At 34.5% G+C, this 25587-nt stretch overlaps 1 protein-coding gene across 4 annotated transcripts in view; it reads left to right on the forward strand.

The window, feature by feature from the left end:
* The window catches only part of PRIM2 (DNA primase subunit 2), a 321229-nt gene that overhangs the window by 183076 nt on the left and 112566 nt on the right, over positions 1 to 25587 (forward strand). For all 4 annotated transcript variants that reach the window (XM_081296592.1, XM_081296594.1, XM_081296593.1 and 1 more), the window contains one exon: positions 22078 to 22145. In XM_081296592.1, coding sequence (XP_081152718.1) covers positions 22078 to 22145 — 68 coding nt within the window. The remainder of the gene's footprint in view (positions 1 to 22077; positions 22146 to 25587) is intronic.

Raw genomic sequence — 25587 nt, forward strand, 5'->3', positions numbered from 1 at the left:
TGGCTGCCCATCCCCTTGCTTCAGTATGCTAATATGTACCACAGGGTCATTAGCTAGACTTAATTAGACTTAATATAGCCATATGTATGGAGATCCATGAAGCCTAAGTGATGTTAAAACAAGTAACTACAGTATCAGGTAGAATATGGTAGAGTACTCCATTAAAGAGTTAAGTATGTGTGGCATTCAGAGGAAGAAGAGATAATATCTCGATTAAAAAAGACAGAGAGCTTAGTTATGGTGGAGGAAGCAATTTGAAAGGGACATATGGAATTTCTCGAGATGGAATGGGGTAGAAAGATTTCGTTAAGCAGATGCTTCAGGTTGAGAGAACTGTGTAGGCATCACAGATGGTGAGTTGGAGTCATAAATGAATGACCTGTATTTGGGGATGTGAGGAAAGAGGGTAAAGTGTAAGGGACAGTGAGAGAACCTTGAAGTATCAGTACATTTGTATTTAGGGCATGGAAAAACTGACTTCTTAAATTATTTAATCTTTTTATTTTAAAAATGTTTTATTGTGAAATAATTTGTATATACACAGGAAGTTGAAAAAGAAATGTATAGAGGAGTCTTGTGTATTCTTTACTTCACCCCCTGGAAACATCTTGTATAATTATAGAACAGGATTGAAACTGGGAAATTAACATTGGTGCAATACACATTTCATCAGTTTTACGTGTGTGTGTATGAATTTGAAATATTATCATATGTATTGATTTGTGTAAAATTATCACAAAGTTTTCCCTTATTTCAATCCACTACCCACCCCCAAGCCGTGAAGCCACTCTTTTCCATTTCTGTGAGTTTGGTATTTTGAAAAAGCTATACAAATGGAATTGCACAATATTCTGAAGTAATCATAGATTCATAAGAATTTGCAAATATAGTACAGAGGTCCCTTCCATAAATTCTTCACTTAGTCTGCCCCAGTGATTGCGTCTTATAGAACTGATATAAAAAGGTAGAAAGTTGACATGGGTGCAGATACATTTATATGTATATACATACAGTGCATATACATTCTGTCCTATCACATATGCAGACTTGTGTAACCATCACTGCAGTGAAGATGCAGAACTGTTGAATCACTACAGATTTCCCTTATTCAACCCTTTGTAGTAATATCCCCCCAACCCCCCCGCCAATACCTAATTCCTAAACCATGGCAACAACTGATCGGTTTTCCATATAATTTTATCATTCTAAGAATGTTATCTATCTGTACTCATACAGTATGTGACCTTTCAAGATTGGCTTTTTTGTTGTTTGTTGTTCAGCATAATTCCCTTGAGTTCCATCCAAGTTGTTGTATATGTCAATAGTTTGCTCCTTTTTAGCACTGAGTAGTATTCGTTTGTTTAACCGTTCACTTGACATTTGAATTGTCTTCAGTTTTTGGCTGTTATGAATAATAAGTTGCTATCAACATTTGTGTACATGTTTTTGTGTTAGTGTAGGTTTTTTTTTTAATTTGTGATAAATGCTCAAGACTACAATTGCTGGGTCATATTGAATGTATATTCAGTGTAAGGAACTGCCAAACTACTTTGTACAGTGGCTGTTCCATTTATATTCTTCCAAGTAATGTGTGACTGATCCATTCTTAACAGCATTTAGTGTCACCACCATTTTGATTTTTGCCATTCTGTTAGGTATGTAGTGATATCACTGTGATTTTTAATTTACTTTTTCCTAATGACTAATGATGTTTAACATATTTTTGCCATCAGACTTTTGGGGGCAGGGGCGAGTACCGAGGCACTTGACCACAGAGTCACATCCCCAGCCCTTTTTTGTATTTTATTTACAGACAGTGTCTCACTGAAATGCTTAGTGCCTCACTTTTGCTGAGGCTGCCTTTGAACTCATGATCTTCCTGTCTCAGCCTCCCCAGCCCCTGGGATTACAGGCATGTGCTACTGCGCCTGGCACCATCATTTTTTTTTTTTTTTGAATTAGAAATAGTTTCAGAATAGTTTCAACACCCCCTGCTCCACCCCCAGCTTGGTGAGATTGGAGACAAATTAATTTGGAAGTCAGTGAATGAATATGAGTGGGAACCTTAGAAAACTTCTTGAATGGTCAAGGTAAGAATAGAAAGAACAGGGCTGGGGTTGTACCTCAGTAGTAGAATGCTTGCACATGTGAGAGACTGGGTTTGTTCCTCAGTACCACAAACAAAATAATAAATGAATAAATAAAGGTATTGTGTGCATCTACAACTAAGAAAAAAAAAACAGTGGATGTCTGCATGGATGTGGATGGGAAGGATAATGGAAAGAAAAAAAGATGAAAAGTTGGCTATTAATACAGGATACTGTTGACAAAAATAAGTGATTCAGGGTTTCTTTGTAATCGAGGGAAAAATGATAAGTTTGGTTTGTATTATCATTTTGAGTACAGAGATTATTTTGATAAAGGGGTCCATAAAAAGTTATGAATCTGAATCTATAGCTTAGAGAAAGAGGTTGAATTTATCTGAAAATCAAATAAGAAGAGATAATTTGATTTTGCTTGGATATGGGCAACAGTAAGCCAAGGAAATGTATCCTGTGGATTTAGAAGAAAATCTAGGAGGAACCAATTTAATAGACATTGGTCTTTACAGTCACATCCTATAGAAGATTGAGGAAGAAAAGGATAGAAATGTGTGGAAGGCTGTTTGAATTCAAAGCCCACATCTCATGAGACTGGGGTGTAAAGGTGAGCAGTTAGTTTGGAGAACAACTTTTTCTTTGTAACACATAAAAAATAAGCATATTATATAAAGAGAAAAGGGGGACCAATAGGACCATAAAAAATTTAAGATGCGTGTGAGAGCAAATCATCTCAAATCTGCAGAGTAGAAGTACTCAATGGAAGCAAGATGTAAGGGGCACGCTAGAGATAATACTGAGACAGGAGAAGGCATTGGCACTGTTAAGATTAAATACATATTTCATGGACCCAAAAGGGAAGGAAGAGAAAGGTGTGCTAAATAGATTTTTTTTTTTTTTGAGGAGGGAAGCCAAGGACCAGTATAGAAGACCTCTTTGATCCTCTTATAAAAGTAGATTGTTTCTTATAAGATGTTTTGGATGATACCAGATTATTTTGAAAACTCTAGCTTTGATTATAGCCTTAGGATAGGAGCATAACACAGTATTTCATTAAAATGTTAAAACAGCAGTAGCAGTAAAAAGAAATGCCAGCAGCATAAACACTGTCTGGTAGTCCTGTCACTGGTCTTGTTCTAAAAAGGACACACACGTCTATCTTGCCAGAAAAATATTGTATTTAAAAAGATGTTATGGTGAACATGAAAATACAGGTCATATAATGAGATATAATTTTAAAAGTCTCCCACAAGTCTTGGAGAACTTGGAAGCAGGTGTCTTTAGTGATGCAGAGCAGATGCATAGCATCACTATGCAAAGTGTTGTTGGTATTGGCTATTAATTCATTGCAAATAATGAAATTGAGAGAAGGAAAAGACATGCGGCAAGAAAAGAATGGGAGTAGGGAAGGAAGACATCATTTGTTGTATAGCAAGTGTTTTCAGTTAGGAGAATTCGTGGTTGTCACTGTAGTGTCATTCATCACTAAAACCTGGTATTTCATACAACAAAAATACCTTTATCAAAAGTAGTATTTATTATTTTAGAAACCCAAGGTTATATAACAGGTAATGAAATGTGAGCCAATATTAGTCTAAACTCAGCAGAGATAGAAGATATTTTGTTATGATGTAAAAGTAGTTAAATAAAATAACCCGAGTTTGATCCTAAAATGATTATGGCATTGTTATTCTGATGTCACTCATTAAAATAGCACTAGGCTTTGTATCATTTTTATTCATTGATTTGATAATACTATGTGTGATTTCAAATACTTGGTCTTAAGATTTTGATTGCAGTTGATAGTAAAAATTTATTCACAATTATTTTGACTTGGTTTGAGCTTCATAGATTTAAAACCTTTAGTACATGGAAAATTAAAATCATGTTTTTCACTTGGGTAATTGCAATGAGATTTTTAAAAACGGATTCTAAACCCAATGCATGAGTATTTATTTATACAGATTTCCAAAAAGTAAAGAAGTAGGGATTGTTTTAAGGATTATGTGTTTGTCAGCTTTTCGCTACTGTGACTGAAATGCCTGACAAGAACAACTTGAAGAAGCTTTATTTTGGCTTATGGTTTCAGAGGAATTCAGTCCATGGCTGACTGGCTCCAGCATACAAATGGTGGAAGGGTGTGGCAATGGGGACAGCTGCTCAGCACATGGCAGTCAGTTAGTGGGGGAGGAAAGGAAAGGTCCAGGGATAGATACAGTCCCCATGGCCATGCTCCATCCCCAGCCTACTTCCTCCATTCATGCCCCACCTGCTTACAATACCACCAAATAGTCCATTTAAATTATTAACCCATCAACTGAATTATTGCACTGATGATGGCATAGTCCTCAGGATCTAATTATTGCTCACACGAGCTTTTGGGCGCATTTCAGAGCCAAATCATAGCAGATTATGTTATATTAGTCATTACAGTTACTTTCTTTTGTCTCCCAGAGTAGATTAAGAAGGCACAGACTTAAATTTCAACTGAAACTAGTTTGCTTGGAAGAAGAAAATGCACATGAGGTTTTTTTTTTTTTTTTTTTTTTTTTTTTTTTTTTGCATTCAGAATTTAAAAATCCCAATTCCAAACCCAGATCCAAAGGCATACTCTGGTTCCTATTTAACGTCATTAAATTTTTTCACTTTTCTAGCCATACCATTTTGTTCTTGTCCAGGGGCTTTGTATTTGTTTTTTCCTATGCATCATTCCTTTCCCCAATTTTCTATGGTCTCCCGAATACTGGTACTTCATGCCCTTTGCATTTGCTTTTTCATCTTGCGGTGCCCGCTGCACCCCATATTTGCGCGGTTTGTGCTTTTATTTAATTCAGATATCTCTCCTTTGATGGTATCTTCTCAGAGAATTTTCTTCCTAAGATAGCCTTTCCCTTACCAGATTGTATTCATTGTAGCACTTAATTGTGTCTAACCTAAGTTCTGTATTTGTTTCCACCATTAGACAGCAGAGACTGCTTTATTCATATCACTGTTCCAGATGTAAAGGATAGAGATATCAGGATTAGGTACTCAAATAGGAACTGATGACTACTTGATTAAATTGTAGACAGGTTATTGTAGAGCTTGTACCTTGGAGGTATTTGGATAATGGGTTCACTCCGTAAGGTGATTAAGAGAGAGCTAAATATTCATGTTCTATGAACATATGTTATAATACAGAGAAAACATGTTTTTTGTTCTTGTAGCCAAGTGCTTAGTCTAGGACATCTTGACCAAAAAATGAGTCAATGGGTAGAGTATCTGGCTTTATTCTGTGAGGTTCTACTGTTTCCCTGCTTACTGTAACATCTTTAGATTCTGTGAGTTTTCCAGCCTGGATCCCTTTTAGCGATTACTGTTTTCCCTCATGAGTGGTTAATTTTGGTTTCTGTTCCTTGTCCCTGTTAAGAGTTCTGTTTAATACCAATGGGCAGAGATAGGTCCTGTGAATTAATTCAGAATTTGATGGTTGCTATGCATTCTCTTATTTGAGAATTCAATAAATGTACTCTTAGAGTAACTGTCTCACTGGTAAACATACTAATTCTATGCGAAGTCTAGTCAGCTGATTTGAAATAGTACAAATGATAGTAAGGTAGTGATAATTTTAATAGTGGTTAAAACTAGCAGCAGCCACTAACTTTTAGCATAGAGAATGTTGTTTTACATAATACAGATTTGCTGAATATATAGTTGAAGGCATATTATCTATTATTATTTTTAGTTCTTATAGTTACCATGTAAATTAGGGACCAGAACCCACACATTACAGATGAGGAAACTGAGGCTCTAAGGAATTATTATTTCAAGGTCATACAGCTATTAAGGAATAGGATTTGAATCCAGGCATGTCTGACTTTGAGTTGAGGTTTATGTGGTGTGTTACTATATTCTTTCCGCCTAATTTCAGACTTTAAGTCTTATATACATTTAAAAATTATATTGACTCATCAGTGCATGGAAAATTTTGATTTGTTTTGGAAGTGGTTGGAAAAGTAGAATCGCACTAGAATGAGGCCAGTAATGATACAGGGTTTGCCAGTGGTGCAGCTTTTCCTGTCTTCCTCCTACACCCTCATCATCTGCACTATAATGTGCACCAGGGGGAAATGTAAAATTGATACAGTAGGGTTTTAAAGCTATGCCTTTCTAAACAGAGAAGTAATTAGTTCAAAAGTAAAATATCATTAAAACACTCCACTGATAAATTTGCAATTCTGAGAATGTTTTTGCACTTGTAAAGCACATAAGACTTGTTACTGCCTTTGGGGGAGGAGTACCCAAATGTGAATTACAGCAAGGAGCATGGCAATTCTTAATGTCAGGAGCAGCATTCCCTGGATGTCAGCCCACTACATAGTTTGCCAGTGTTGGGGTTGTTGAGAATGTTAAAGCTTACATAGGCACTGGATGGAATAATGCTTTATACACAGAGGAGAAGCTTCAAAATTGGCTTGAAAGCATCACTCTCCCATGGCCAGGGCGTCTCACCCTGCAACCATGTAGGAAAATGATCTGCATGTGTCCCTCTCATTGCACAGGTAAAGGACCCTCTTCCTACCCTCATTAGAGCAATGAGGTCGACCAAGTACCATTAGATGCACATGTGTAAGTAGAACAAAGAAATAAACATTAAGTCTAGAACAGGAAAAGATAGTCTGAGTTATGCCCATCACAGGGTGTGAAAGCTTTTAGTCCCCTTGAAAGGAAATGTTGGAGGTTCAAGAAATATAGAAATATTCTTATGTGGCTGAGCCAGGAGAGACAAACTGCACTTAATTACTCTCTCCAATAGTACTTAACTTGTATCTGTAACATCTAGTAGGAGTTTACTCCATTTTAAGAGTTCTTCCGCACCTCCACCCTCTTAGTGGTTCTAGGGATTGAACCTAGGGCCTTATATTTGCCTGGCAAGTTCTCTGCCACTGAACCCCTAGCTCTTTAAAGAGATATTCTTTCTCTTAAATATTAAAAAATTCCCCTTTTTTATTTTTCAGTTTTCGGCGGACACAACATCTTTATTTTTTATTTTTATGTGGTGCTGAGGATCAGACCCAGTGCCCCGCGCATGCCAGGCGAGCGCGTTACTGCTTGAGCCACATCCCCAGCCCAAGAGATATTCTTAATTATTGGTATTGGTCTAACAATTGGATTAGAGAATTGTTTGCATTTTCAGGTGGGTGTGTGGTGCTTTAAAAGTCTTATACTTAGTTTCATCAATTAAATCCTCTATTTTGCCAGTTTCCTAAATTGTAGTATAGGGAGTTATTTGGGATTCTATCAAGATGGAGAGTTTAATGTAGCCTCTTGGCTCCTTCTCCCCAAACTAACCATAGTGAAACTGCAGAAGTAAGAGGAAAGCATGGATCTAAAGGAATACCTAAAAGAACTATGAAAAATTGTAGAGTGACTTAGGTTGTTGTGAATAGATGTGCATGTATAGGTAGTTTAGCCTAGGGTACAGAGTGACCTGAAGTATCAGGAGAAGATAAATTGTTCTAAGCTGTTATTCTTTTAAGTTTTGTTTTTGACCTGACTTTTGCCAGCTACCTTGAAGTAATAATTGCTTGCCCCACTGCTACAGAAATTGATGTCAGTAGGGTCATGTCAGGGCAACATGAAAGGTCTGTTGGGGTGAGGAGCTGATGAAAACAGGTATAACCAACCAGCTACCCCAGGGCACACACTCTTCCTAGAGTTTGCAGATTATACTCTGCAGAGCATGGCTTCTCCCAGTGTCACTGCTTTATAACTGCCCTCCAAAGGAGTTGCCTGGTGGTCGTCAAGGAGGATTATTTGGTGCCTGTGACTCATCTCCATCCTCAAATTTACTTATAGAGACAATACAGATCTGTGTTTTGGCCATTTTCATGACTTAAAGGTATTTTTCATATAGTTTTCATACACATTCATAATAGTTGATATCTTTTGATGAATTTAACCTTACAAATCAAAATTGTGGTAGGGAGAGTACAGTGACTATTGAAAACAAAGAGAAAAACAAAAGCACCCCCTTATTCGTGGATTCCCTGTTCATGGTTTTAGTTATCCACTGTCTACCATTAACTGAAGTTATTGAGTGGTGAAAAATTCCAGAAATAATTTGGAAGTGTTAAATTGTGTACCATTCTGTTCTAAGTGGTATGATGAGATCTTGTACCATCTTATTCCCTCCCACTAAGATGTGAATCATCCCTTTATCCAGTATACTCATACTGTATAGACACTATCCATCCGTTATTCACTCAGTAGTGGTTTCAATTTTCAGGTTGATGGCTGGGGTTATCAGTTACTTGGATTCAAGTAATCCTTGTTTTATTTAATAATGATTCCACAGTACAAGAGTAATGTGGACAATTTTATTACAATACATTGCTTAATTTTCTATTTTATTATTTTTTAGTTTTTTGTGGTTTCTAATTTGTAAATTAAATTTTATCATAGGCATGCATGTGTAGGTAAAACATAGATAATAATGAACCTTGTGTATACCAATTTCAGGCATCCACTGGAAGTCTTGGAATGTATCTCTTATGGATAAGAGGGGACTACTGTAATGTAGACCTTGTAAAGGAAAATTATTGGGAGAGAGGGATCAATAATTTAAATATAAGAAATGTACTTGTGATAAAGAACAACAGTAATAATATTAAGGGACAGGAAATTATAAAAGAACAAAATGGGAATAGTAGATATGACAAATATAGTAGTTGAAATAAAGAACTTCATAAATTAGATAAATAGAAGGGGTATAGGTAAAAATGTATTATTGCACTTGAATATCATGTTGATGAACTTGGAAGGCAGAAAAGTAGAGGTAGAAAATATTGAAGAAAGCTAAGAAATATGGAGGAGAGTTGTGCTGCATTTAATTAACAGACTTCCTGGAAGTGAGAGGAGAGATGGGAGAGAGAAGTATTCAAAGAAATGATGTTAAATTGCTCAGAATTCAGAAAGAACAAAGTCATCATAATGAAAGGCCTAATAGAATACCACACAGGGAAAATGAGAAAACCCACATTTTGGTAGGTGATATGAAATTTAAGAATCTCAAAACCAAAGAAGTCTAAAAACATTTAGAATAAAAGAATAGATTATCCACAAAGGAACATGAATTGACTAAATTATTTTTTAAGCCCTGAGGTTCTCAGTCATTCTGCATATTTGTAGTGAGGGAGATCATCTATATTATGTATAATTCAAAACTTATGAAATAAATTCATAAATTCATGTTCCATTTGATGAAGTATTTCTCAATGTATCCTGAGAGATATTTTATGATACAGAAAAGCTATAGGGCAACTGGTTATGACACATGGTTTTATAATTTCATATAAATATTTGGGAGAAGTTGCTGTTATTTTCATTGAAGTGGTACATCTCTCCTTACTTTTTTTTTGGTCGGGGGGGGGGATGTGCTGTTTCTTTTTTTTTTTTTAAATTTTTTTTTTAAATCTCACTTTGGAGCATGTGTTTTTTTTTTAAAAAAACGTTTTTGTAGCCATAAATGTAAAGTAGATGATTTTCTGTTTCTAAGAATAATTCATGACACAAACCTCCCCCCCCCCCCTCAAATGGTGCTGGGGTTTGACCTCAGTTCTCTGTGCATGTTGTGCAAGTGTTCTCCCACTGAACCACATTCTACAAGTGATTTTTTTTAATTCACTCTTCTTCATGCTCCTACATTCTAATTCTTAGTGTGTTATTGCAGCTTCTATACCAGAAAGAAGTCCTATTCATCATTCGTCATTCATCATTGGTTCAGAAATCCCCTTTCCAGTAGAAATAAAATGTAAGGCATATAATTTAAAAGTTTTTTGGTATTCACATTTAAAAAGTTGGTAAGAGGATGAAATTAATTATTATCTATTTGATTTAATTCAGCATATGCAAAATGTTATCCTTATAACATGTCAGTATACAAATTATCTATTTCAAAATCTTTCCTCTATAGGAAGTCTGCAATTAGCTATATATTTTATAGCTTATCTCAGTTTGGCAACATTTTAAGAACTTGGGTGGCTACATGTGGTTAGTAAATACTGTATTGTCTGTACATTTCTAAAGCAAATGATTGTTCAGTCTTATGAGAGTTGTTGGGCTACTTAGGAGCTGCCTTTAAGACCTTCGTTTTATTAAGAATCTTGGAACTGTGTAGTTCTGTAGCTAGTGATACTTTTTTTTCATTAATTGTAGCTAATAACATAAAGGAGTTCTTAGGCTGCAAGATACTACTTAATTACTCTAGTTTTCAGGGTAGAAATTGTGGTAAAGCACAAATCTATGGATGTTCTGAGTCTGATTTGATTTTTATGATTCTGTTTCTTAAGTCCAGATAATTCTGCCTGGATATCTATCAGGCAGTTCAGACTTAACCTGGGCATCTAATCTTTCCTTCCAGATTCGTGCTTGTTCATATTGGTGAACAGGGTCTTCATTTTCCCTTTGCACAGGTACCAACAAAATTATCTCTTTGACTTCCAGTTAAAATATTGGTGAAAAGTCAGATTGCTGTTGAAAATGTCAGTTTCCTTAAGTCCTTTGTTTTCCATATGTTTACTACAATATGCTTTTAATTAAAACCATCTATTGAACTTGTAAGTAATAATGTCATTAAAAAAAAACCCTTAGTGTTGATTATATATGGTTTTTGGTAGTTGACTTTAAAATTTTGTCCAAGGAATAATTCACATGACAACATTGTTGAAATATCTTGGGACACATTTTAGTTTATGCTGGCATTCATTTACATTTTAATAAAATGAACAAACTGAGGGCGAAATAAATGGGGCACTAATAGAACAGGAAAAGTCAAGCTTTACATTTGGTATACTGTGCTTTTGTCCAGGGGATCTTGTGACCCATTCATTCAAAAATATTTTATTAGAGAAAGCAAAATTTAATGAAGAATTATAAGATTCAAGTTGTTCGCTTTTCACAATTTTATAACTGTTTTTTAGTTGACCCCCTCCCCCAAAGGTCATGGCTTCAAAATATATAATTTGAAGCTTTCTGTATGTGGTGAGATCTTTTGGAACTAATATTGCCTATCGGTTTTTGTTCCCTCTTTTCCTAATATATCTAATAAAACATGAAGATGTCAAATATAAAGGATGACTATTGCACAGATTTGTCCTTTGCTTGTCTGGTTATCCATCAAACACTATCAACCCTATTGTGCCAGAAAGTGTGAAATAATGTCATTGGAAAGCAATCAGTCAAATATATGTCAAGGTCTTTTAAAAGTCTCAACTAGCTGTTCTGATATCAAAGAATGTTTTACAAATATGCTAAAATGTTTACTTTTAGGAAGCATATTTCTAAACATGTTACTTTCACCCTTGATTTCATTATGTTAGTGCTTTGGGTTGGTTGGGATAGGTGCAAATAATAGTAACAGTAATAGTAATTGTATTTCTACAATCCATACCCATTATGCTGGCAGGAATATAGCAGTTAGTGTCCATTCCATCATTAAAATGGCAGCTCATTATTTTGTATAGTCAACAATAGGTGGTTTTATAATAGTGACATGAGTTTTTAAAAGCCTAAGCAAGTAGGTAAGCATTTTTTTTCACTTTTCAGACCAGTGAAATCTAGTTAGTATCTCTAACTTAAAAATTAATAGAAAAAGAGATAACCAGAAAGTTAGGAAAAGTAATATTTTTATTCTTTATTAAGAAAATGGAATTTTGTATGCCATTTGATTTATAAAGCACCCCAGATTAGCTTATTTTGTTGGTGTTAATACATTAAATTTAGTGGCCTGGGAATGTGTGTTTTTTTTTTTTTTTTTTTTTTTTTTTGAGAGATCATATATTATTTGGAACTTCTAGGAGTTTAGAAATGAGACATCAAGTGGTCCAGGTTGCTACTTATGATATAGAATGAACATCCAAAATCTAAAATACTTCAAAATCTAAAAAGCTCAAAATTTTTGGCATTCAGAAACTTTCAGATTTGGATTAGCATCCTCAATTGATAGTCTGTACCCTATCCCCAAATCCAAAAATCTCTGAAATCTGAAGTACTGGTGACTTTCAAGCATCTCAGATAAGGGGTATTTAATCTTTAATTTTGATTAAAAAAAGGCAAAGAAGAAATAAAAGGATTTGGGGAACCCTGATGTGTTTGGAACATTCAAAATACATCTGTTTCTTTTTCCTTCTTATTCTTCAATCATCTTAAATGACTTTTGTTTCTAAATTAGTGATTGGAATTTAAAAAACCCCTTAAAATGCATTTTATTTACTGTTACATCAGAATGCTGTATATATGCTGTCTATATGGCATTATGGTCTTAACACAATAAAGACATTGTACTTTGATATTTTCATTTTAAAATGAGTGGTTATTTTTACAAGCTCGGGGGTGCTTTACTACTGATCTATATACCCAGCTCTTTTTATTGTTTATTTTGAGGCAAGATCTCACTAAGTTGCTGAGGCTAGCCTCAAACTTGGAATCCTCCTGGTTTAGTTTCCTAAGTTGCTGGGAAGATAGACATGTATGCCTAGCTTGATTTATTTTAAAAAGTCAGAAAAAAATTTAGAATTAATCACAAGGTTCTAATTTTAGTAAGCAAAAATATGTGTGTGTGTATTTGAAATATGCTCGATAATATTTTAAGAAGCTCCTGTTTCAGAAGAACTTTTAAAAAGATTCTTTAGTAGAAGAACTAAATTATATAATAGCCTCCTTTATTTCTAAAGAAAAATTGTAGAACTCCTTCATGAGTGATAAAATAGCTTAAATTTCAGTTAAACCAAATGAATCCAAAAACTGCAATATCTGATTATTTCAGGTTAGGGAAATAAACTGATATGTGAGGCACATTGGGCTGTTTCACGCTTAAAGCATTTCTATACCTTCAAAGGCAAGGTCTCTATCAAGAAGGATGTCGTTGTGCTCTGGGATAGCAGGGAAAATTAAGTCACAGAGACAAGGAAAAGTAGCTGAAGTACCAAGCAAATGAGTACTTTGCAGCATCTGTTAACATAAACATTAGAAGTATGTTGTTAGCCATCTGGGGCTGCTATCCTTGAATTATACATTTGGAACAGTGGTTTGAGGGTTAGCTGTCGGGGAAATGGAAATCTCTGTGTATCCTTGTTGATTACTTGTTTTTAACTACCGAAGGCCCTCCAGTTCTTCAAGAGCATTTCCAAGGACTATATAATGTTATACAACAGATCACTATCTCCCAGGCATTAATAAAAATCTCATCCACGTACTCTGTTCCATTCTCCATTTTTCTACCTCTATTCCAAGTGTTTAATAAAAGTCCAAGTCAGGGGAAAGAGAGTTCCTGTTGAAAGATGAAAGCATGTATTTACGCATACATAGCTCTTCTGTGTCTCTTCACTTTGGTAATTAAATAAAATGGTGATTCCTGTGACATTATTTAAATGTTATTTATTAAACAAACTGGAATTATAGTATAGAATAGATTGTTTAAAGTTCCCAACATTGAAAGTAGTACACTGTTTATCATATTTAGAAAAGGGGTAAGATTGCCAGTGAATGGACAGCTTACAGGTCTGACATTTCTTATGGGAAAGTAGACTCAGCAGGAGTTAAAGGAGTTGTGGACTATACTTCTTACTGAAGATGAATGACATACACCATGAAGGCCACTGTTCTGTTTGGGGGCTCTTAAACATTTACTAGAAGCCTGCAGATACTGTCGGCAACTTCCATGCAGAGAGTGTAGAATTTATGTGCATATTTAGGAATTTTTATGAGGAACTCCCACATAATAAGATTTTGCTCAAGATTCATGCTTAAGGAACAGTTTGGTTCTGAAAAACTGAGATAAGGTGGTTGGTTATTTTTTCCCCCCTTAAGAAATTGATAAATGTGGGCTGGGGATGTGGCTCAAGCGATGGCGCGCTCGCCTGGCATGCGTGCGGCCCGGGTTCGATCCTCGGCACCACATACAAGGATGTTGTGTCTGCCGATGACTAAAGAATAAATATTAAAAAAATTCTCTCTCTCTCTCTCTCCTCTCTCACTCTCTTAAAAAAAAAAAAAAAGAAATTGATAAATGTATCTTTAAGTAGGGTATAGACATTTTGGGAGACAGAAATGATGAATGAAAATACAATAATAATGAATAAGAAACCTTAGAATATCAGTTATTGCTTCATAAATTTATTAATTAAAAAATCTAGAAATTTAAATGTTTTTTAAAGTCTCTGTATATAATGATTTATGGCTGAAACAGATGTCAAGTTTACCTCTCTGTAATTGTGCAAAACACATGAAGGACACAGTGAAATGTACCAAGACCCAGAATTGTCTCAGCCAACTCCTAACATCTAATGTGCCATCAGAGACTTCTTTGTGGGACTTATAAGGAACAGAAAATGTAGTACTGTTTTCGAAAGTAATAAGATGTCCAAATATATAGGGCTATATACACTAGAGAGTAAGCATATAAAGCCATAACAGTGGCACTGTTTTACTTAGTGGTAAAATAATTAAACATGATTTTTATTGTAAAACCAAGAACATATTCTAGAATCCAATACAAATTTTGTACACACATTTTTAAGATACTTCATGAAACTAAAGGCAGCAGATGCTTAGTGCATTAAAGTTCGCCTGTTCACTCTCCTTGGATGTTCCAGATACCTTTGTTTGTTCAATTTGAAATAATATCACTGATAGGGATTTTGTGAGGATCTGTGTGTATACAGAACTTGGAGCAGAGTTCCCTCCCTGCCTGTATTAAAATATTAGGAGCACTGACTGCCACTGCTCTTTCACAGGAACAATCCTTGTGCCAACTTGAGAAACAACACAGGTTGAATTCCACTTGCCAGATCCATGTTTATGAGAAATCTAATTGTGAAACTATTGGTTATCGTTTAAGAATTCTTTTTTTTTAAACATTTATCTTTTAGTTGTAGTTGGACACAATACCATTATTTTACTTATTTTTATGTGGTGCTGAGGATTGAACCCAGGGCCTTGAATGTGCTAGGCTAGCGCTCTATTGCCACAACCCCAGCCCAGTTTAAGAATTCTTAACCCAAATTATCAGAGTATTCTGGAAGTAAATTGATTTATGGGAGTTTTACTGAGGAAAAAATTCAGTGATCCTTGTGCATCATCATTACATATCTCTTTAATACCTTTTTTTTCCTTCCCATTGCTCAAAATGTTTTTACATTTTTAAGCCATGTAAGTAAGGTACTTGGGTTGGGCTTTGAATAACAAACTTCTTTTCACACCATGGGTTTCATGATGAAAAATTAGCATTGGGATATCTGCTTATACTATTCCCAGGTTTGCTGCCTTCAGTTCTTCATATCTTCCAACCCCTTGAACTGGAAATATCTTGTTAACTCTGCACTGTTTAATATTCTTTGGAAATTAAACTGCTTGGCATGTTTAGAGCTCAAATGGAACATATGTGTTTTGCTTGACAAGATCGTCGGGTGCTTTTTAGAGCTTACATATTGAAAATCATGTTTGTGGCCAGCTGATAGAGAAATTTTCATGTACTGAAGTGTTGTACTGATGAAACTACCTCTGTTGTGAAGATCAAATGAGATAATGTGTGCAAGAGCCCTGTGAAAACCAAAAAGTTCTGTGGGCATCTGAGCACTAGACTGTTACCATTAGTGATGAACAGCATCCCAGCCTGCCAAGGGAGAACATGAAACTGGAGAACAAATTTGGTTCCAAGAGCAAAGGGAAATGTAATGTGGAATTTCACAGTTTGGGGTTTGTAATTGGGATCTGTTGCTATTATAAGAAAATGTAGTTCAAAAAGACACAGGATTTTCTGTTGTTAAAATCAATGAAGTTAAAAGAGCAGCTGCTTGTAAAAGTTAATTTTATTTGACATCTGCCTTGGTCTCAGTAATAAAAATGATAGTTCTGTTGAAAAACCTGTCCTCTTTAAAGCTATATTTTTCTGTTACTGTGAGGTCTGTTGTAAAAGTTGTTGCCTTTTAGTTTAAAACTCTCAACCTATAAATTATATTTCTTAGTGAATATGTGTGTGTATACACACACATACATACCACACATCTTTGATTTAGTAGAAAAGAGTTGACATTCTAGATTTTAAGTTTACTCTTAGGAAGTTATGAGATAACAGTAGGGCCATTTCAGATCCTGGATGAAATAAGAATGCCAAGATATTGTAAATATTTCCTATTTTTGCTTTATAAAAAATTAAATTTGACTTTTTTCATTTGGAGACATAAATTTCGCTGTCCTGATATCACTGATAGGATACTATTCTGCTTATTTGAATAGAACTCTGCTATATGGAGAAAAAAGTGCTTAATTTGTGCTGATTACCTGCCTTGGATTTCTTTTAAGACACAGCTTTGATATAAGTGGATATTGTCATCCTGCTTGAGTTTTGTGAGGAGGCGGGAGTGAGTAGTAGAGGGTAAAAACACCAGAGAACAAAATTGAGCAATATTTTCCAAGACAGCATTGTTTTCTTGTCATTTTTATGTGTTTTAATTTAGCCAGTGTTGGGTGAGCAGTTCAGAAGGAAGGGATTTATTATTTCCAAATGAAGCCACCCTCTTGTTCTTCATTTTCACCTTTGTTTTCAAAATGTTTATTGACTAAGAACTGTTTGCCCTATATGCCCAGTATTTACTTCCTTGTTTATTCATGTTCCCTCCCTTCATGCCTATCATTTGGAGAGGAAAGTGGTGAAAAAATTTCTTCCTATAGTTCCCTATCAGCCCCTTAAAAAAAAAAAAATATACTGTTGCAAAATAACAACTGGCTGATAGCAAAAAAACTCCATTAGGGTTTTAAGAGCCACACTCAGCCTCACAGTGGGAGGCAGAGTGCTCTCCTTGGGAAATATTTTTTTCACAAAGTCAGATGCATTTATTCCAGGTGTGCAACAAAAGAGTTAAGATATAGGAGGTTCTGGTTGTGTTTCCAAATAAAGCTCTAATTACTTAAAATCGGTGTTAAAAAAGTTTTAAGTCTTATTTACAAAATTGCTTATTTCTCTTATCTTGCTCCAACTAAGGACAGTAAATACCTGCAGATATCTCTAATTGCCTATTTTATATCTAGAGCAGACACTAGTAATCAGTCCTGTATTGTTTCCTTGATGTAGGTGGAACTGATGGAGTTCAGGATATATTACCTCCAAATATGGCACTTTGGTATTTGAGGGAAACAACAGAAGCAGAAAGGTTACTCTCACCATCTTGATCCTTCTCCCCTGAAGCAAACCATACAATCTACACTGTAGAATTGGCTTCCCCCAAGTCCCTAATTCCCAGAGGAAAGGCATTAGAACACAGAAAATTCTGAATGACCGGGCTCTGTGAGTCCCCCTCAGTTTATCACCAATTAGATCATGCCTCTGTCCTCAGTCACACTTCTGCACATCTGTCCATGAAAATACACAGGCTTCTCTGGTTCTTTGGGTTTTCATTTTTGAAGACTTCTGTGTCATGTAAACTTACATGATATAAATTTGTGTACTTTTCTCTTGTTAGTCTGTCTTTGGTTGTAAGCATCTCAGTCTGAACCTAGCAATGGGAAAAAAAAGACATTACTTTTTCCCCTACAGAACAAACCCTCAACACAGTGCTCCAATAAGCTATTCCTAAGGAATAGCTTTGTCCTTTTGGGGTAGGGTTGTTTTGAGAGAAATATTTTAGATTCCCATTCAAAGTAATTTACCTATCAAAAACTGCAACCCATGTATTTAGCAATAATACCTTTAAATACACACTTTAATCTTAGCATTGTGATCTAAATGACAAAGACTTAAATGACAAAGACTGTCTCTTTACAGTGGCCTAAATGAATTTTATTGAACAGTGTCACATTTCACTATCTGTCCCTCATTTGCTTTCTAAAATCTTTGAACTAGTTTGCTTTTGCATTTTTTAAAAAATGGATGTTCATTGTAAAAGACTTTGTATATTTAAATTTAATAATGTTGGGAAAATAGATCTGATTGCTATTTGTTTTGTTTGTAGCTATCATTTAATGATCAAAAACTTGGACATAGAAGTAAAGAGCTATGTCATGGTTACTTTTTTGGTTGTGCCTCCATAGCCTACATCCATATTTATATGTACTCAAGTAAACTCATTGAGTTTGTGTATGTGTTTATCCATTATTTAAGTTTTGAACTGTTAGTTTGGGGCTGCTTTTTTTTTTTTTTTTTGAATCGGGGAGCCACAGTTGCAACTGTGGACCATTTGCTCTCCTTCTAAAGGAAGAACTTTAGACTTTCCATTTAGCTGGAAATGAAAGGAGAAATGTGTATGTTCCTTCTAGTTGATAGCTCATGTCATTAATGAAGACATTAGAAATGTAAGACCAATAGGACCAGTGTCTAGGGCAGATTTTTCTAAACTCTTGCTTCTGTTGGAAATATCTGGGTGGGTAGGGGACACCTCTTCTTCACTCTACAGCACTTATGGATTGTCTACTGCTTACCAGACAGCAGTAGGGGCAAGTGGTAGACGAGACAGAACAGGTTCCTGCGTGATGCAATTTATGTTCTTGTGGGGGGAGAGACAAATGAGAGAATAAGATAATTTCAAGTAGTGATAAATATGAGATACCTGAGTACTAGAATACTTATGGGAGGAGTGCTGCTTTACCCAAGGGTATTTAGGGAGGATTCTGAGTTGGTGATGTTTCCCAAATGATGTGAAGGAACCTTTTATGAAAACTTGGGTTATCTTCAAGACTGAAAATCCACGTGTGAAGTGAATCTTGAACACCAACCCACTTTGAGAAATGAGGGAATAAGAGGATACAGGAACACTCAGGGGTCAAAGGTTCCTGACCAGCTAGCTCTCATGCAACTTATGTAGCACTGTGAATGGTGGTGTCACAGAGGAAAGTGCCTGTGCTGTGTGTCCTAGCATAGGCTTGGTGTGCCTGCTGGCAACTAGCTATTTGTGGCATGAGGAACCTTATTTCCTGTTAAATAAAATGGCAATGTTGGACCAGATACCTTCATTCTTTCTTACCAGACTTTTTAAAATAGATTTCATCCAAAAAAAAAAAATTAAGAGAATGTATTTGTTTTTTAAAATTTTTTGTTTTAATTAGTTACACATGACAGTACAATGACCTTGACATATAATACATTTGAATCAGATGGGAAATAATTTCTCATTTTTCTTAGTGTACAGGTTGCAGAACCACATTGGTCATACAGTCATGTATATACACACAGCAATAAGGAAGGATAGTGGAATGAAATAGACATTAAAATAACTTTTTATTCTTTTTAGTTATATATAGTAGAATGTATTTAATTTTAAGTAAATGTGTCAGCTGTATTAATTATGACAGGCCATTGTAACTCGCCTCTAACCTTTCAGCAATAATGAGAAATAAGCTGTTATGTCAACTTTTATGGTGGTTCCCTTGAAATAACCCCAACTCAAACAGAACTGGGATAGATCTTTCTCTTTGCTTCTTGGTGATTTATGAGTCAAGGACATTGTTGTATTTTCTATTTAAAAAGCGAAAATAAGTATGGAAACCATATTTAACCTAGATATTTGTTTCTAGTTGTAGAGAAATGTAAAATCTCTAATGCTAAAAATCTTGTTATGATAGTGTATTGCTTTCTTGAAAGGCTGATAATTGTGATTTAGTTTAGTTTTGATCTAGATTTAATTTTGCTTAAAGCAGAAATCTGAAAATCTTTAATGATGAAATGTCGAAAGAGATACACTTTCATTTTCATCAATTAATGGAATTATATAGTTGCAGGTTCTTGGATTTGTCACATCTTTAATAAATACTTATTAAACTTGCTATGTCTCAAGAAGTGCTAGGGATGCAGTGCCTCTCATAGTAGAGTGTTGTGGGAAGTAACTACACAAGCTTAGAAAGGAGTTTCAAAAGAAATGTTGAGACTATATAGTTTCTAAATAAAATTTATTTAGACCCTAGTCTCTAAATAAAGAAGTCACTTTTGCTTGAGGTTCAAAGTTGAAAATAAGTTGAAGTGGGAAGGGACTGAGGGGGTGATGTGCCTAAATCATTTAGCACACGTGTTCCAGAAACTGGAGCTACGATAGATTCCTACCTGTCATTCTCCCGTGTCTCTTGTGGAGAGTATAACCAGACATTCATTTTGTGCTTGTTTTGTATTGTGACCCAAAAAGAAAATATTAAGAAAACACTTGATAAAAGACCATTGTGATTAACTCTAGCCTGAGGGCCTAAGGGAATTATTAGATAATTTTAATTAGAGGAGAGGTTAACTTTCAATCTGAAAATTTCATTGTGACCTTGAATGAAGAATAAACTGGAAGAGGCAAGAATGGATGCAGACATGGGAGTGACTGGAGATATTAACAGTTTAGGAAAAAAGGAAATGAAAGCTGAGATTAAGATGAAGGGATAGATTTGAGAAATTTTTCCTGTATGGAATGGACAGATGACTAGAAAGTCTTGCAGTGTTGGTGAGATGTTTTGCTTGTTTGCTTTGTTTAGAAAAGACAGTTTAATTAGAAAGTATGCTATGTAGTTGACAGATATGACTGAAAAAGCCCTGTCTGCCTGCTCTGTTTCAGAGAATTGACTTTTGAAATATCTAGATAAGCCATTTAAATATTTTAGAGCATAGTTTTGGTCCTGAGACATGAAATATCTTAAACAATGAAAATGACATTTTGTAGAGGAGTTTGACATTAACAGATACAGGATGTATTAAAGTGTTTTGTTTATAGAACTCGATAACCTTGATAACATTTATATGTCATGAAATACTAGCTTACCATTTTTCATAGAAACTAAAAGTCTGTTGGTTTTGCTAAAATTGCAGTATGTTAATTGGCTTACATTATTGTCTTTTAAATTAATCAATATCTTTGTTGACATTTATTGATTCTTGTACACATCGAGAGATTTTCCATTATATGATTTAATAAAAATGATATATGGCATTTTTGTCAAATTTTCAACAAATGTTTTTAAAGAGATAATTTCATTTTTGTTATATTATCACAAATTGGGTTTGAATTAAATGTCTGTTTTCCATTTTAAGAAAATTTTAATGTATGAAAAAATTGGAATGAAGATACTCTATTTAATACCAAAGGCTATCTTTCAGTTGTTACTTGTCTTAAGATTCTCTTCTGTGAATTAGCAAATGATTTATTAGTAGATTACTCTGATCATTATTGAATCAGTTATTTTCTGATCTTACTTTATTGTTTTATTAAGTTTCCTTCAAGCTGATTACTTTGAACAGCTTTATAAAGTCTTTGTGACAGTTTCTTAGGAGAGCAGATTAAAATAGAGATACATATAGATACATAGAAATATAACTAATATTTCAGTAACAAAAACAAATTAGAAGTTTATACTTCTTGATATACTGTCAGCTTAATGCACAGTATTTAACAGAAAGGCTTTAGTTTTCACTATTTCCTAGATCAATTTGAGATCATATTTCAATATTTAATGCTTTCAGTTACTATTGTATACTTAAAATACAGTCTTGGTTTCTTAATGTAGTTGTCCAAATGAAGGAATGCATATGGAGTGAGTATACAATACACACTTCTTTCATAGTGGTTTAGCTGTAAACAAACAGAATTCCCCTTCTGAATTTCATCGTTGCAGTATTCGGTGCCATAGGTTGGTTGTTATTCATTTTAACATTTAGGAATCTTTCCATTTTTATTTCACGGATAATATTTTCATGAGTAGATGCTTTTTCATGAACTCAAATATTCAAATAGGTGCTCCCTCTTACTTTTTTTTTAAAAGTTCTAAACTTGGCAATATGTCCTACATCCTTAGAGCCATGTTGTTATCTTTAATCATATAATGTATCCGCTTTTTATATAATTCATTTTTTTTAAAAGAAACATTTCTTCACATTTTATGTTCTGCCTCCATGGTCTGCTCTTCCTGACCCTGTTTTGCATTTAGTGCTCCTGTCTGTTTGGCCTTTGCTATTTTTGTTAACTTTGTCTTTTGCTTTCAGTTAACAGCCAGGTCCTTGCCTGCTGTGCAGTCAGATGAGAGACTTCAGCCTCTGCTCAACCACCTCAGGTAATAGAAGACACAGCTTTGCTATGCTTTGAAATGCAAGTGCACTAATGTGGGTGAAGTATGTTAAAGTGCTTAATAATGCTTTCAATTACTGAAACTTATTTTTTTTTCTTGTTTGACTCTGTTAATCAAATGGAAGTTCTTAATATCATGTACTTGTTACCCTTGACTTTAAGGTACTTTAGAAAGCTCTTTTAATAAAAATATGTAGAACTACTTGATAAGTTTAAGTGAAAATGTACAGAAAGATCTAAAAAGAATGGGCTATTTCTTTAACCCAGGCTAAAGCATATTTTTAATCGGGATAAATTAAATGAGTAGGGTTTGTTTTCTAAACACAAAGATGATATAGCATCATTATTTAAAAAATAAACTTAGAAAATGCAGGAAGAGGGAAAAATCATTATTAATTTTTCCCTCTATGCTATTTTAAAACCCAGCATTAAAATTATTCTTCTATAAAATTTATGATTTTTCCATTTCTTATGAACATGAGATTTTTTCCTTATTAAAATAACTGTAAAAATATCCTTTTTAGTGACTATGATATTTTCTTTTATGACTTTACTATAGCACATTTACATTTATCTCCCTTAGGGAGGCATGTGGGCCATTTCTTTTTCCTTTTTTTTTTTTGGTACTGGAGATTGAACATGGGGGCACTTGACCACTGAGTCACATCCCTACCCCTATTTTGTATTATATTTAAAGAAGGTTCTCACTGAGTTGCTTAGCACCTTGCTTTTTGCTGAGGTTGGCTTTGAATTCGAGCTCCTCCTGTCTTAGCCTCCTGAGCAACTGGGATTACAGACATGTGTGCTGCCATAAATAATACTGTATATGAACCTTTGTCTATATTTTAGATCATTTCCTTAGAATGGATTTTCAGAAGTGGAATTACTTTGTCAGAGTATGAGCCATTTAAAAAATTTAAGGATATATGTATTTTTTTCATATTCCATTTTTATTCTCATATTGTACAAGATTGCCTATTTTATTATGTCCTGAATAGGTCGGGGAAGTCAAATAGTTACTAATTTAGTAATTCAGAGAGATGCTGTTTTGGTCAAATGCATTCAGTTATTATGAAAAGTGATTTTGACATTTTATTCATTCTTATTTTGTTGTGAGATTAAGGATCTGTCATTAACTCATGTATTCATAGCATTTCCTGTTTTTATTTGATCCATTTTTTTTTGTACCAGGGATTAAATTTGGGGACACTTAACCACTGAGCCACATCCCCAGCCCCTTTTTTTGTATTTATTTAGAAACCAGGTCTTACTGAGTTGCTTAGCGCCTCGATGAGTTGCTGAGGTTGGCTTTGAACTTATGATCCTCCCACCTCAGCCTCCTGAGATGCTGGGATTATAGGCATGTGCCACCAGGTTTTTATTTGATCTTATGTGCTTTAGATATAAATAGCTTATATTTGCTATAAACTTAAAAAATTTATTTTCTGTTATTTAGAGCACTTGTATTTACAAGTTTGATGTAGTCAAGTACCAATAATGTTTTTCTTTTCTAGTTCCTTTTCACTCTTTTTAAACTTAGACTGTCACTTTTCATTTGGAAGTGTTAATAGATTTTACTCTTATCTTTTTTTTCTTTATTTTTCCTTCTTTCCTCTTTTATTCTTCTCTGGTAGCTTTTCTTTCACAGGCAGGTAGCTTTTAACCTTCTATATAATTATTTTGTCAGGACAGAAGGAAGGGAGGGGATCAAGATTACTATTTCAGCAAGGACGGAATAGTATGCCTGTTACATGCAGTTCAATTTTCTAGAGCTGTATTAAACCCAGAAATCTTGTTTAAGTCTTTTGCCCAGCCCCCACTTCTACTCATCCAAATCTGTTGGTGATTTTTGTCTCCTCAATTTCTGTCTTAATACAGTAGCCTCTTGTCTGTTCTCCTTGATACCTGCTTTGCCATCAAATGTATTTCATATCACTACTGTATGTGGTCATGTTATCCCTTGACTTAAAATTCTTCTCTGCCTTTCCAGTTTCATTCTAGATGAAACCTGAACTCCTTAGCCTGGCATATGAAACCTAATAGGAGCTTAAACCTATCTCTCTCTTTGGACTATTGCAGCACTTCTAGTCCCATTCAAATGGCATGACATTCTTCTAATGCAACATTCTTGTGTGAACTTCTGTGGCCTTGCAGATACTTTCTCTCTTGCTACTTCTATTGATACATATGAATTTATATACACATGATTTAAGAATACATTTAAAATGTATTTCTCATGTAATATATGTTTTAAAACATGCTTTATATACATATATTTATGTATACAAATGTATTTTCCCCTTACCTCAGTTGTATAACTTGACAGTTGTATAATTTTTGCTTGTCCTTTAAGACTCAGCTTAGGTGTTACCTCCTCTAAGTTTTATCTGTTTAGTTCTCTACCCCTTAGTCTGAATCAGATGCCTTTTGTAGGTGTTTTCATAATATTACATGACCACCTTTGTAGTACAGAATTTGATATTGTTACTGTTTATTGTCTGATTTCCTCATTACAGTATGAGCTACTTGGCTTTTAGCTTGTAAATTCTTTTGTATTTATATTCCCAATATCTAGGCCCATGATATATAGTGTTGAATGAATGCAAGTTATATTAGTGATGTTTTGTTTTCTTCTTTTGCATTTTATAAATGTTAAAAATTCTTTCCTATAAAACTACTGCTTCAAAATATATAAGCCTAGAGGGTTGAATCTCACTTCTAGTTAATGCTTGATTCTATGAGATAATGATGGATTCCTCTTCCTCTAACTCAGTATGGTGATTTTATACTAGAATTTAGATTAACTACTGACACATCTCTTTGAGTCCTTGAAACTTGCACAAACCGTACATTTGTTTAGGGCTTTTATTCTCTATGGAGTTCCCTCGTGACTGGTTGCTAGGCAACCAGGGCTAGATGCTACATGTAATATGCACCATCTGATGTTGCCTTTTTTTATTGTTATTAAACCAAATGGTTTCCCATTTTATCACCATGTCAGAGACATCTGTATGTAGGGTGGCAGCTGATGTGCATAGTTTGACACTTCTGTTCTACAAAGCAACCTTGTGATATGCCTTTCAAGCACACTGAATTGTCTTTTTTGGCTCTCCAAATGTAATGTTTTTCTTATCTCTCTTCCTCTTTTTTTTTTTTTTTTTTTTTTGTTAAGAGAGGAAAGGATACTATTTGGTTTCAGAGAGTCTAATGATAATCTTGTTAGGAAAAAATAATTATCATTGATTTGCATGAGCTATATAATTTAAATGTTACCTAGAGGGGATGGACATTAGAAGGTTGAGACTGGGATCATTATTAGGCGTAATTTTCTTTAGTGCCTCTAATGATCAAAGAGGAATGATGAATAGCATTTTAATTAAATTTGTCAATAAAACTAATTTGGGAGCTGATACAAATATCTGTAAACA

Source organism: Spermophilus citellus (assembly GCF_964194105.1).
Source record: "Spermophilus citellus genome assembly, chromosome: 5".
NCBI classification, from domain to species: domain Eukaryota; kingdom Metazoa; phylum Chordata; class Mammalia; order Rodentia; family Sciuridae; genus Spermophilus; species Spermophilus citellus.